The sequence below is a fragment of the Cucurbita pepo genome, chromosome LG12 (assembly GCF_002806865.2).
Source record: "Cucurbita pepo subsp. pepo cultivar mu-cu-16 chromosome LG12, ASM280686v2, whole genome shotgun sequence".
Lineage (NCBI taxonomy): Eukaryota > Viridiplantae > Streptophyta > Magnoliopsida > Cucurbitales > Cucurbitaceae > Cucurbita > Cucurbita pepo.
In genome coordinates, this window is record NC_036649.1 from 132,635 (window position 1) to 144,919 (window position 12,285).

The following is a 12,285-nucleotide window of genomic DNA, read 5'->3' on the forward strand; positions in this document are numbered from 1 at the left end:
CCCCCCCAACCCACCACTAACGTGTTCCTTCGACTGTTTCCAGGAAATGACCCAGTAGCAAAAACTGAAAATTTATTTTGCTCTCTAGCTTCCTTGCTTGGATTCATTAAACGTCGACATCATAAATTAATAACACTGTTCAACAAAAGCTCCAAGCCATTTAGACATCATTTCAAGACGTTCTCAAGAAAGGCACTAACTGTGTACATAAAGTAGCATGGATTTGTGACCTTCAAAACATTCCTAAGAGAAAATCATAAACGCCCTGCTATACAAATCTAAGACTTGCACTTTATTTTTCATTAAGAGGAGAAAGCAAATTAACAATTTATCTCATAAATGACAATTTTATAGCCGGAACTCACCCATTCAGCAGACCATCATCAATAATACCATCAGTATTTCCATTAACTCCAGTAACAAACTCGCCATCAAATTCTGTCTTCGTATCACTGCTTTCATGTAAGACTTTGTGCTCTCTTGCTTCCTTCTCCTCTGCATCCGTAGCTATCTCTCCCTTGGTTCTATTATTGCACAAGGAGGATATGGGATGGTTGTCTTCATCTAAACTCTCCGATTCTGAGGGGATCCCAGTTTTAAAATTATTTTTAGGCTGAGAATTTTCTTCGTCATCAGATTCACTCAACTGATAGCTCTTTCTGAGCCGCCTACAGTTGCGAGTTTTATTTCTGATTTTGTTCTTGCCAAGAGTTTCATCTATTCACACCAGATTGAGAATGGTCAAACTATTGGAAATCAAATAGCATTCATATTGCGATCAGCATGATTTAAACTACTACTAAAAATGGAAAATCAAAACTTGCCTTATATATAATAAGAACAATATTGTAAATGTTTGAACATAAGGTATCTATCTAAGGTACAACCATATAGATCCCTAAATCACATAGCATATGCCATTTTCTAACACAAAACGTGCAATTAAATTTCTCCTAGTTTAGAATTTTTTTTTTTCTTGAAAACGAAACAACCTCTCATTCATATAATGAAATTGATTAAAAGTTCAAGGGATACAAACTCCCAAAGGGAGTGAAAAAGACAATTAAAAAAAAAAAAAAAATAATAGCAAAATCAAGAAAAAAGAAATAGAATTGTCAGCAGGCTGCTAAAATACAAAATATGCTAGAATAACTTAAATGAATGTAATCCAGCAACTATAAATATCTGAAGCTGATCCTCACATGTTCTCCTGTTTCTCTCCGCACACAGTCTTGACTGTGTTATCCATCTTCAATTCATCTTGCTGGATCTCAACTCCTGAAGTGGCACCACTACAACTATTACCATCAGCTTCAACATGTTTTCTCTTCGACCGCTCTCCTTTCCGTTTCTTCTTCCGTTCACTACCAACTTCAGAAGATCTGATTGGCAAGCCTAATTCCCTATATCCAATGCACAAGCAAGATAAGTGAACAACAAAAGCAGATATTGTCTCCTTAAAATAAACACCAATGCCAACCTACTGGATAAATCCTATTCAAGGCCGTAGAATAAATGCAGATATCAAGAACTAACTGAGCTAGTATATGGTTGACATCATTCAGAAGTACCAAAGAGAAAAACACAGTTTCAATAAGAAAAATATTTTGGCCATAAACAGACATTATAAGCTCTCTCTCCCAACCCTAGCTAGCCATTAGATAATGCTAAGCCAGTTGCTCTTCAAGAAATTGGCCTATTCAGCTTAATAATCCTTGATGGGAAATTGCCTGGAATCGGTTTCTCATTGATTAATTGTTTTCCCTTTTATACCTTTGAGAGGAGCTCATTCAATTGTTTTCCCGGTTTCTTCATCAAATATGCAAGGTCAGTCCCTTCAAAAGAATTATTTCTATGAACAAGTAAACGACCCAACGGAAAAATACTTAACAGATCCGAGTTATATGGTGTTAGAACTTCAAATCAAAAGGGGAAAAAATAAAGTTGGATGTTGGTCAATCTGGTGCATTATTTGGCATAGGCATGGCTTCTTTAGTATTATTATTATCTGAGAACCCCGCCCCCCCCCNCAGTAACAAACTCGCCATCAAATTCTGTCTTCGTATCACTGCTTTCATGTAAGACTTTGTGCTCTCTTGCTTCCTTCTCCTCTGCATCCGTAGCTATCTCTCCCTTGGTTCTATTATTGCACAAGGAGGATATGGGATGGTTGTCTTCATCTAAACTCTCCGATTCTGAGGGGATCCCAGTTTTAAAATTATTTTTAGGCTGAGAATTTTCTTCGTCATCAGATTCACTCAACTGATAGCTCTTTCTGAGCCGCCTACAGTTGCGAGTTTTATTTCTGATTTTGTTCTTGCCAAGAGTTTCATCTATTCACACCAGATTGAGAATGGTCAAACTATTGGAAATCAAATAGCATTCATATTGCGATCAGCATGATTTAAACTACTACTAAAAATGGAAAATCAAAACTTGCCTTATATATAATAAGAACAATATTGTAAATGTTTGAACATAAGGTATCTATCTAAGGTACAACCATATAGATCCCTAAATCACATAGCATATGCCATTTTCTAACACAAAACGTGCAATTAAATTTCTCCTAGTTTAGAATTTTTTTTTTTCTTGAAAACGAAACAACCTCTCATTCATATAATGAAATTGATTAAAAGTTCAAGGGATACAAACTCCCAAAGGGAGTGAAAAAGACAATTAAAAAAAAAAAAAAAACCAAATACACAAAATAGAGAACCATGAACAAAAACTTATCATAGACCTAACAAAGCGCACCTCTATCAAAGAATTTCAGTAAGAAACTTAGTGAGTGCTTCACCCCTCATGCATATTAATGCACCTTGAACAGAGATAATTTATTTAAGAATCGAGGATAATAAAAACTCAAACTTCATGCACAATGTTGAAAATCGAACCAACTTGAAACTTAGGCTGCCTAGAGACATCCAAAGCTGAATATAAATTTATTTTTTCCATAATACTTCATAAAGGCAGCCTCAAAAAATGAAAGAACAAGTAAACATTGAAGAGATTAAAACTTCTCTCTCATAAACAACGTTATAGGCCAAAACATCCTGAGACATGGTCTCCCAAAATCAAAATGAGTGCGGATATAAAGCTTCACAATCCCTGAATCATGAGGATTGAGGCAGCCTCAGATACTTTGAAATGCAATAAAATCAATGCAAATAACAGCAAGCTTTAAAGGATGACTTCAATAAATGCAGAAAGAGCAGAAAATGAAGAGACGAATGCAAGGAGGAAACAAAAAAGACCCCACAGTTATTAGAGAGGGATGGTAATGCAATCAGGATACAAACCTTCTTCATTTGAAATAAGAGAGGGGGAGAAAACTTCTGGATCCTCATCATTAATAAAACTATCCTCATACTTGTCTTCGTCAGCATACTCAGAGCTCTGTGTATCAGTGTTTGCAATATCTTCTCCATAGGATTCTCTTTTTATTTAGTTAGTTAAAGAAAGATAACAAAAATTCATCATGAAACAATGCAATCAACAAGCCCCAGAAAACAAGGCATGGTAGAAGGGAGAACACAGAAAACATGGTAATTTATTGTCATAGATAGATGATATGCTTAGTAAATTGGGCATCTCAAAAAAAAAAAAAAAACCCAAGCTATATGATTATCCTAACTTGAAATATAAGCGATGCCCATCCTATCCTGAAAATATACAAAAAGCTGAAGACATTTTATATTTCTTATCTTTGCCTACTATTTTTTATAATAGAAGGATTGCAAATACTAACCCTAAAAGAGCAATTATACATAAATAAATACAATCAACAGAGAAGTTATCCACCCTGATGCAGAGAAACTAATGGATACGTATTATCATCATTTACATTATTGTGTCGGGAACTTCCTAGAAAATAACCAGAAAGGTGAATGCTTCGAGGACCAATAACGGAAAAAATGACTTCATCAGCCTCTTCATATTCCAAATTTAGTTGCAAACACTCAGTCTTCTCAGGAAACAATGAGCATAGATAGACAGGACTCTTATTCCCCACGTTACACTGAAGAACGCTCTTCTTTGTTGCTGTACCAAACCCCAATGTTGCCTGCGAATATCCAGATACCGCATGACATCCATGAGAAAAACCGTCTCCTTTGTTTTTTTTTAATCAGAAACTGAGATGAAGTATATTAAAGCCACAAAGAGGACAACCTAAGGGCAGGGGACAAAGAGACCTCCATCCCAGGAAGAAACTAATACACACAAAAAAGGGCTTCCAATTGCTAATTATCGAACACATTATCCATAAATTCATATAATAATTACCAAACCCAAACAGGGACTAAAAATCAAATCTACACAACTAATACCAAGAAACTACGGCAACCCAGCTCTAAACTCTAATCACAAAGAACAAAGAGTGGAGTTTGTAATCATTACCAGTGAAACATGAAGCCTTCCTTTGAAGTCATCGAACTTTTGGGTAAAGGGCTTTCCAGGCTTCACTTCTGTTCCTGGAAAACTAACAAACAGAAATGAGAAAACACAAAGAAAACTCAGAAAATCAAAACAATGAAAAAACAATCGACAAATACACCCGACACTCGACAATGCTAACCAACAATCAAACTCCATAACATGATAGGAAAATTTAAATAAATAAATTAAACAACAACAACAACAACAAATTCAATATAAAGGATAGAGCAAAAGGAGAAAAATGAAATAAAAAAGATAAGAAGAAGAAAGAAATGGTGAAAATAATACAAGGGATTGACAAGTTTACCCCAGAAAGCCATGTTTGAGTAAGCTGCAGAACTCTCCTTGCTAAAACCCTAACCCTAGCCCCTCTGAAAGCAAGCGCGCGAGAGATGAACTGGGACGCCGGTCCATGATTGGAAACGGAGTGCGATATTACAAGAAAGCCCAGTTTGAGGTGGGACCCATTGAAGTTATTTGGCGCGCTTTCTATGGCCACATAATACCGTTATGTAAAAACCAACGGTTAGGATTTATCTTTTTAAAAAGGAAAATTGTTGTTGTTTTTTTTTTTTTTTTTTTTTTTTTTAAATTTTGATTTTTGATTTTTTGTAATAAAATATATCATAGTTTTTTTAAGAAATAAATACACCATTTTTTTTTTCATAAAAACAATAAATGTACCAAAGTAATGGATAAATCGCTGGCAAATGTAATTTTCACGATGGAATATAAGAGAAAAGTTACGAGAGTAATCTATCTTCAAAATTCCGATTAAACAATCATACTTCCATATTATTACTGAGAAGAGAAAAAATTGAATATGATTTTTTATTGAAAAAATGGTCAAATTCATCCAAATTTGACAAATTTCGAGGTCAAGTATTGAAATTTCTTGTTATTTTGAGTGTTAAGATCTTATTTAAGACACGTGATTCAAATTAAGTTAAGAAATACCCGCGAATAATATTATAAAAATTTAAACATGAAATAGATTTTTAAGAGCGATAAATGATAAAATATGACAATGGTATCTTTAAAAATTGATGAAAAATGATTCAATATGTTTTTTTAGACGTGTTTTTTTAAAATCGTCATTACTTGCTCCAATTTAAATAAGTTCACCGTTAAGAAATAGTTAGAGATCCCCTAATCATCCCCTCACAAAGTATACTTATGACACCATATATCATAAATCATCTAAGGCACAACCCTCTTATATTTAACTAGGTCGAATTCATCAAGCGATAGCATCGATCACTATGAACTTGACATCAAGTGTGGATCGTAGTTCAGATTTTTCTACCACATGTTTTCACTGATCTGTTATGCAAAGTACATAACAATTGTATGCTAACAGAAGCCATCATTCAAATGTGTGTGTGTGTATATATATATAGACACATGCACAGAAGATAACAGACAATGCTAAACAGAAATATTAATAGAAAAGGATGAGCTAGAGATAACCCTTCTCTTTGCAGCTTTGGATTGCTCCGTCAAACATTTCTTCAATACCATACTTGTATTCAAAACCAGCATCCAAAAGCTTCTTTGATGAGACATTATTGAATTTGAACCCTTTGATATTCTTCAAAGACCTACGGTCAAAACCAGTCGTAGTTGTAGTTGTGTTTATTTAATCTCTGAACTTCAAATAAATAACCAAGTCTTCGTAAACTTGATAAAATGACGGTGATATGATACGTCTAATTCAAAAAATCTTGCATGATACGATAAATAAATGATAAAATTCAAACGATGTTATGAGCCAAACGATATATAAATAAATAGTGTTTATGAGCCTAAGTTTTAAAAAGCAAATAGTTATCAAAGGAAGCCGAGAAACTAATGTGCAGTGGAACTCACTCGGCAGAGGGTATCTGTAATTCTGGGTACTTGGCAGACAATAAGTTAGCCAATTCTTCGATTGTGATTAAGTGGGAAGAGCAAAGGTATCGCCCATTTGCATTTGGATGTTCAAAGAGAAAAATTTGGCTCTTGCTACATCATCTACATGCACCATGTTTGATTTCAAGAGCAATCCATACTCTGCTTTATTACCTGCACAAATTTCATGTTTAATATCAATGATGCTACTCAAGTTTGAAATTCAGCAAGGGAATAAAATAACATCATGCAACTTCCTAGCTCAACGTCCTAGCTTAACGGCCTATTTGGATTGACTTTATAAGTGTTTAGAAAAGATTTGTTAAGTGTAGAACAAGTGTTTAGAACACTACGAAAGTGAATCCATAACGACTCTAAATCAGTGAATAATTCCATGATATCGTTATCGCTTTATAATTTTATAAAGATCTCTAGCAAAAAGATTCAATAAAATTTAATTATCTGCCTATTCTTCAATGAAGAGTTCCGAGTCTTTCGTGCAAAGTGAAGGATGCATTCAAAGAGCATAAGATACTTACCTAACACCAGGGCCATTGTCACACGAATAGAGCCGGGAAGTGTAGGACAAATGAAGGGACCAACAACATAACTTGGAAGGATACTAACAACATCCAATCCGCTCTGCTGAGAGAACTCGAGAACTGCTTTCTCGGTTAATGTCTTGGAAGTCGGGTATGATCTTCCGAATGGTGAAGCGCTATTGATGTAATCAATGTCACTCCAACAACTTTCATCCAAGACGTCTACTGTGTGGTGATTAAAATCCATGGAGACTACACTGGAAGTGTGTACAACTCGCCTTACCGTTTTTGAATCTAGACAAATTTTAAGGACGCCCAATGTTCCTTCGATCGCTCTTCTCGTCAAAACTTCCACATCTTCTTCGTCCTTCTCATCGATTGGGGTAGCAAGATGAAAAACTCCAATGCAACCTGCAATGGCAGGAGCAAAACTGTTCGGGTCGTTGAGATCGGCATGGTATACTTGGAGTTTCTCCGATGCATTGGGTAGACTTGTCAAGAAGTCATAGTCCTTGTTCTTCTCTGTGCAGTATTAAAATGTAAACAAATTTAGATGAGGAAAGTCGAGATAGACATTTGATCTATTCAGAAATTAAAATGTAAACACGTTAGACAAGTATTGCATAGGCTTATACCGCTTATAATATATTCTACAAAGATTTTGTTTTTGGTGACTTCTTTCATAAATTCATACTTATTCAATGAAAATTTCATATGCAGTTGGATCTACTTCTTACAATCCTTAATGAATACCAAAATCTTAAAAGTAAATTAGCCCAATTTTAAGAAGCAGTTTAATATGGTATCAAATGACTCGTGGTGGGCTTGGGCTTGCAGATATTGTCCGCTTTGGCCCGTATGGCCGTCAGCCTCACGGTTTTAAAACGCACTAGAGAGAGGTTTCCACATCTTTATAAAGAGATGCCTCATTCCCCTCTCCAACGAATGTGAGATCTGACAATCCACTCCTCTTAGGGCACAACGTCCTTGCTAGCACACCGCCCGGTGTCTGGCTCTAATACCATTTGTAACAGTCCAAGCCCACCGTTGGCAGATATTGTCCGCTTTGGCTTCTATCGCCGTCAACCTCACGGTTTAAGAACACGTATACGAGTGAGAGGTTTCCACACCCTTATAAAGGGATGCTTCGTTCCCCTCTCCAACCAATGTGAGATCTCACAATCCACTCCCCTCAGGACCTAGTGTCCTCGCTGGCACACCGCTCAGTGTTTGGCTCCAATACCATTTGTAATAGCCCATGCCCACTGCCAGCAGATATTGTCCTCTTTGACCCATATCGCCATCAGCCTCACAATTTAAAACACGTCTATAAGGGAGAGGTTTGCACACCCTTATAAAGGATGCTTCGTTCCCTTCTCCAACCAATGGGAGATCTCACAATCCACTCCCCGTGGGGCCCAATGTCCTCGTTGGCACACCGCCTAGTGTCTAGCTCTTATACCAATTGTAACCACCCACGCCCACTACTAGCAGATATTGTCCTCTTTGGCCCGTATCATCATCAGTCTCACTGTTTTAGAACACGTCTACTAGGGAGAGGTTTCCACACTCTTATAAAAGTATGCTTCGTTCCCCTCTTCAACCAATGTGAGATCTCACATAAATTAAATATATTATAACCAACTAGTTTAATGTTTGAGTTGTTTTGGAATAGTAATCAAAGAGCCAAAGACATAGTGCTTAAATAGCAATCAGGTGATGAACTCTCATAGTAATTTCATCAAACACCAAGCATGCAAACCTCAAAATAAGTCAAAAAAGCGAAATCATGTAAAGAATTCATATAACATTCAAATGACTCAAGTACAGAATTGGAAGAAAGATTCAAAACACTCATTCTTAACAAATGAATATATCCTTTACAATCCAAGAAGCTGATGTTGAAGTCAGCCATGCAAAGCCAAGAAAGCAAAACAGAGACCAAAAATGGAGAGAAGAAGGGGTGTTTTTACCTGGGTCGGCTCTGACGGTGGTAGTTACAGAGTAGCCATCCTCGAGAAGCCTCTTGATGAGCCATGAAGCTAGAAATCCAGTGCCTCCGGTTACACACACTTTCCCCTTCTCCAAATTTTCCATTTCTCGATCTCTGCCCTCCGTAGAACATGGTGCAATCCCACGCAATTTTTTACATTGAACAAAAAAAATTAAACCCATTTCAATTAGCTAAGAGAAACATTAAAATATTCTGCCAGAGATTCGAATCTTCGCACATGCATATATGTATTCATAATTAATTGATTTTTCTTTTATAAATACTTATAAAAAGACACACAACAATACTAGAACGAGACATGGCATAAAAGGTTCTCCTTTCAAAACTCTTTAGCCTCTTAATAAGTGATTATGTTAAAATCGAGACATGGCATAAAAGGTTCTCCTTTCAAAACTCTTTAGCCTCTTAATAAGTGATTATGTTAAAATCGATGCTAAATTTTCTTTTTTAAATTCTTGGATTATTGAGATCCGAATATTAAAATAAAAAAAGATTCAAATAATTCTCTTACAAACGAAAAAAAAAGAGAAAACATCTCAAAATATGATCGGACTCCAAAAATCTTCTCCTAATTTTATAAAATCTTTAGATTCTAAATTTTTTTTAATGTACTTTTTGAATTACGACATACTAAAGAGTCCTTCCTTCTTGACTATGATCTTAGACATACCCGAGTCAGGTTTTGTGGTAGTAATGACGGAGTAGCCACCCTCGAGAAGTCGATTGACGAGACACCGACCCTGTAAATCTAGTGCCTCCTATTACTCAAACTTCCATCTCTCTACACAGTTTGAAGAACTAAGAGATAATGTTTTAAGATTTATGGTTTTTTTTAGTGTACCTCGTACATTTGTGATAAGGTTTCTAACTGACTAAAGGACAAGCAATCTTAAAAATGATGGTCCCATGAAATGGGAAGTTTTTCATTTATCAGATATCATGCGGAGGCTATGCTTTTTCTCTGCTCAACTCCATTTCCTCTTTTTCCCATCGTTTTCTCATTTTTTCAAATGGATAATCTGATTTTGTAAATTAAAGCTATATAGATGGATTAAAGCGAGTGATAATACTAACCAAAATAATTGGTTTTATTATAGAAAAAAAAAAAAAAAACCACTATAAAATTTGAAAATTCCGTAGAGATGTAAAAGGAAATCGAACCCCAAGAAAAAAGAACTCTCTATCCCCACTCAATAACATCCAAAAGATTAAACAATGTAACACGGGTCACTGCTACTAGATATTGTCCGGTATGACCCGTTATGTATCGCTGTCAGCCTCATGATTTTAAAACGCGTATACTAGGGAGAGCTTTCCACACTCTTATAAGGAATGCTTCATTCCACTTTCCAACCGACGTGGAATCTCACATACAATATCTTGAAACTGCATCTCAACATCAATTAGCTAAGAGAAACATTAGACGAGTAGATAAACTCTGCCTCTTCTTGCAATCATGAGGTTTTATTAATTATGTTTCTATGTTTACTACTTCTCCTTCGTTTCATACAGGTAACCTTTCTCTTTGTAGCTTTCGATTGCTCCATCAAACATTTCTTTAATACAATATTTGTATGGAAAACTAGAATCCAAAAGCTTCGTCGATGCGACATTACTGAATATGTAGCCTTTAATATCTTTCAAAGACGTGTAGCCAAACCAGTTGTGTTTGNTTCATAAATTCATACTTATTCAATGAAAATTTCATATGCAGTTGGATCTACTTCTTACAATCCTTAATGAATACCAAAATCTTAAAAGTAAATTAGCCCAATTTTAAGAAGCAGTTTAATATGGTATCAAATGACTCGTGGTGGGCTTGGGCTTGCAGATATTGTCCGCTTTGGCCCGTATGGCCGTCAGCCTCACGGTTTTAAAACGCACTAGAGAGAGGTTTCCACATCTTTATAAAGAGATGCCTCATTCCCCTCTCCAACGAATGTGAGATCTGACAATCCACTCCTCTTAGGGCACAACGTCCTTGCTAGCACACCGCCCGGTGTCTGGCTCTAATACCATTTGTAACAGTCCAAGCCCACCGTTGGCAGATATTGTCCGCTTTGGCTTCTATCGCCGTCAACCTCACGGTTTAAGAACACGTATACGAGTGAGAGGTTTCCACACCCTTATAAAGGGATGCTTCGTTCCCCTCTCCAACCAATGTGAGATCTCACAATCCACTCCCCTCAGGACCTAGTGTCCTCGCTGGCACACCGCTCAGTGTTTGGCTCCAATACCATTTGTAATAGCCCATGCCCACTGCCAGCAGATATTGTCCTCTTTGACCCATATCGCCATCAGCCTCACAATTTAAAACACGTCTATAAGGGAGAGGTTTGCACACCCTTATAAAGGATGCTTCGTTCCCTTCTCCAACCAATGGGAGATCTCACAATCCACTCCCCGTGGGGCCCAATGTCCTCGTTGGCACACCGCCTAGTGTCTAGCTCTTATACCAATTGTAACCACCCACGCCCACTACTAGCAGATATTGTCCTCTTTGGCCCGTATCATCATCAGTCTCACTGTTTTAGAACACGTCTACTAGGGAGAGGTTTCCACACTCTTATAAAAGTATGCTTCGTTCCCCTCTTCAACCAATGTGAGATCTCACATAAATTAAATATATTATAACCAACTAGTTTAATGTTTGAGTTGTTTTGGAATAGTAATCAAAGAGCCAAAGACATAGTGCTTAAATAGCAATCAGGTGATGAACTCTCATAGTAATTTCATCAAACACCAAGCATGCAAACCTCAAAATAAGTCAAAAAAGCGAAATCATGTAAAGAATTCATATAACATTCAAATGACTCAAGTACAGAATTGGAAGAAAGATTCAAAACACTCATTCTTAACAAATGAATATATCCTTTACAATCCAAGAAGCTGATGTTGAAGTCAGCCATGCAAAGCCAAGAAAGCAAAACAGAGACCAAAAATGGAGAGAAGAAGGGGTGTTTTTACCTGGGTCGGCTCTGACGGTGGTAGTTACAGAGTAGCCATCCTCGAGAAGCCTCTTGATGAGCCATGAAGCTAGAAATCCAGTGCCTCCGGTTACACACACTTTCCCCTTCTCCAAATTTTCCATTTCTCGATCTCTGCCCTCCGTAGAACATGGTGCAATCCCACGCAATTTTTTACATTGAACAAAAAAAATTAAACCCATTTCAATTAGCTAAGAGAAACATTAAAATATTCTGCCAGAGATTCGAATCTTCGCACATGCATATATGTATTCATAATTAATTGATTTTTCTTTTATAAATACTTATAAAAAGACACACAACAATACTAGAACGAGACATGGCATAAAAGGTTCTCCTTTCAAAACTCTTTAGCCTCTTAATAAGTGATTATGTTAAAATCGAGACATGGCATAAAAGGTTCTCCTTTCAA

At 36.5% G+C, this 12,285-nt stretch overlaps 1 protein-coding gene and 1 pseudogene across 2 annotated transcripts in view; both read right to left on the reverse strand.

Annotated features, from left to right (window-relative positions):
* The window catches only part of LOC111807434 (peptidyl-prolyl cis-trans isomerase FKBP43-like), a 7,972-nt gene extending 3,111 nt beyond the window's left edge, over positions 1-4,861 (reverse strand). Inside the window, exons 1-6 of one of the 2 annotated variants that reach the window (XM_023693168.1) lie at positions 4,748-4,861; positions 4,402-4,475; positions 3,831-4,066; positions 3,303-3,439; positions 2,052-2,333; positions 366-435 (exon numbers count right to left, since the gene is read on the reverse strand). In XM_023693168.1, the coding sequence (XP_023548936.1) occupies positions 366-435; positions 2,052-2,333; positions 3,303-3,439; positions 3,831-4,066; positions 4,402-4,475; positions 4,748-4,760 (812 nt within the window). In that variant the 5' untranslated portion in view covers positions 4,761-4,861. Of the gene's footprint in view, positions 1-365; positions 436-2,040; positions 2,334-3,302; positions 3,440-3,830; positions 4,067-4,401; positions 4,476-4,747 lie in introns of both variants that reach the window. The other variant, XM_023693167.1, reaches the window with a different exon arrangement.
* Positions 4,862-5,629: 768 nt separating this feature from the next.
* Positions 5,630-10,541, reverse strand: LOC111807177 (annotated as a pseudogene).
* Between the last annotated feature and the right edge of the window lie 1,744 nt (positions 10,542-12,285).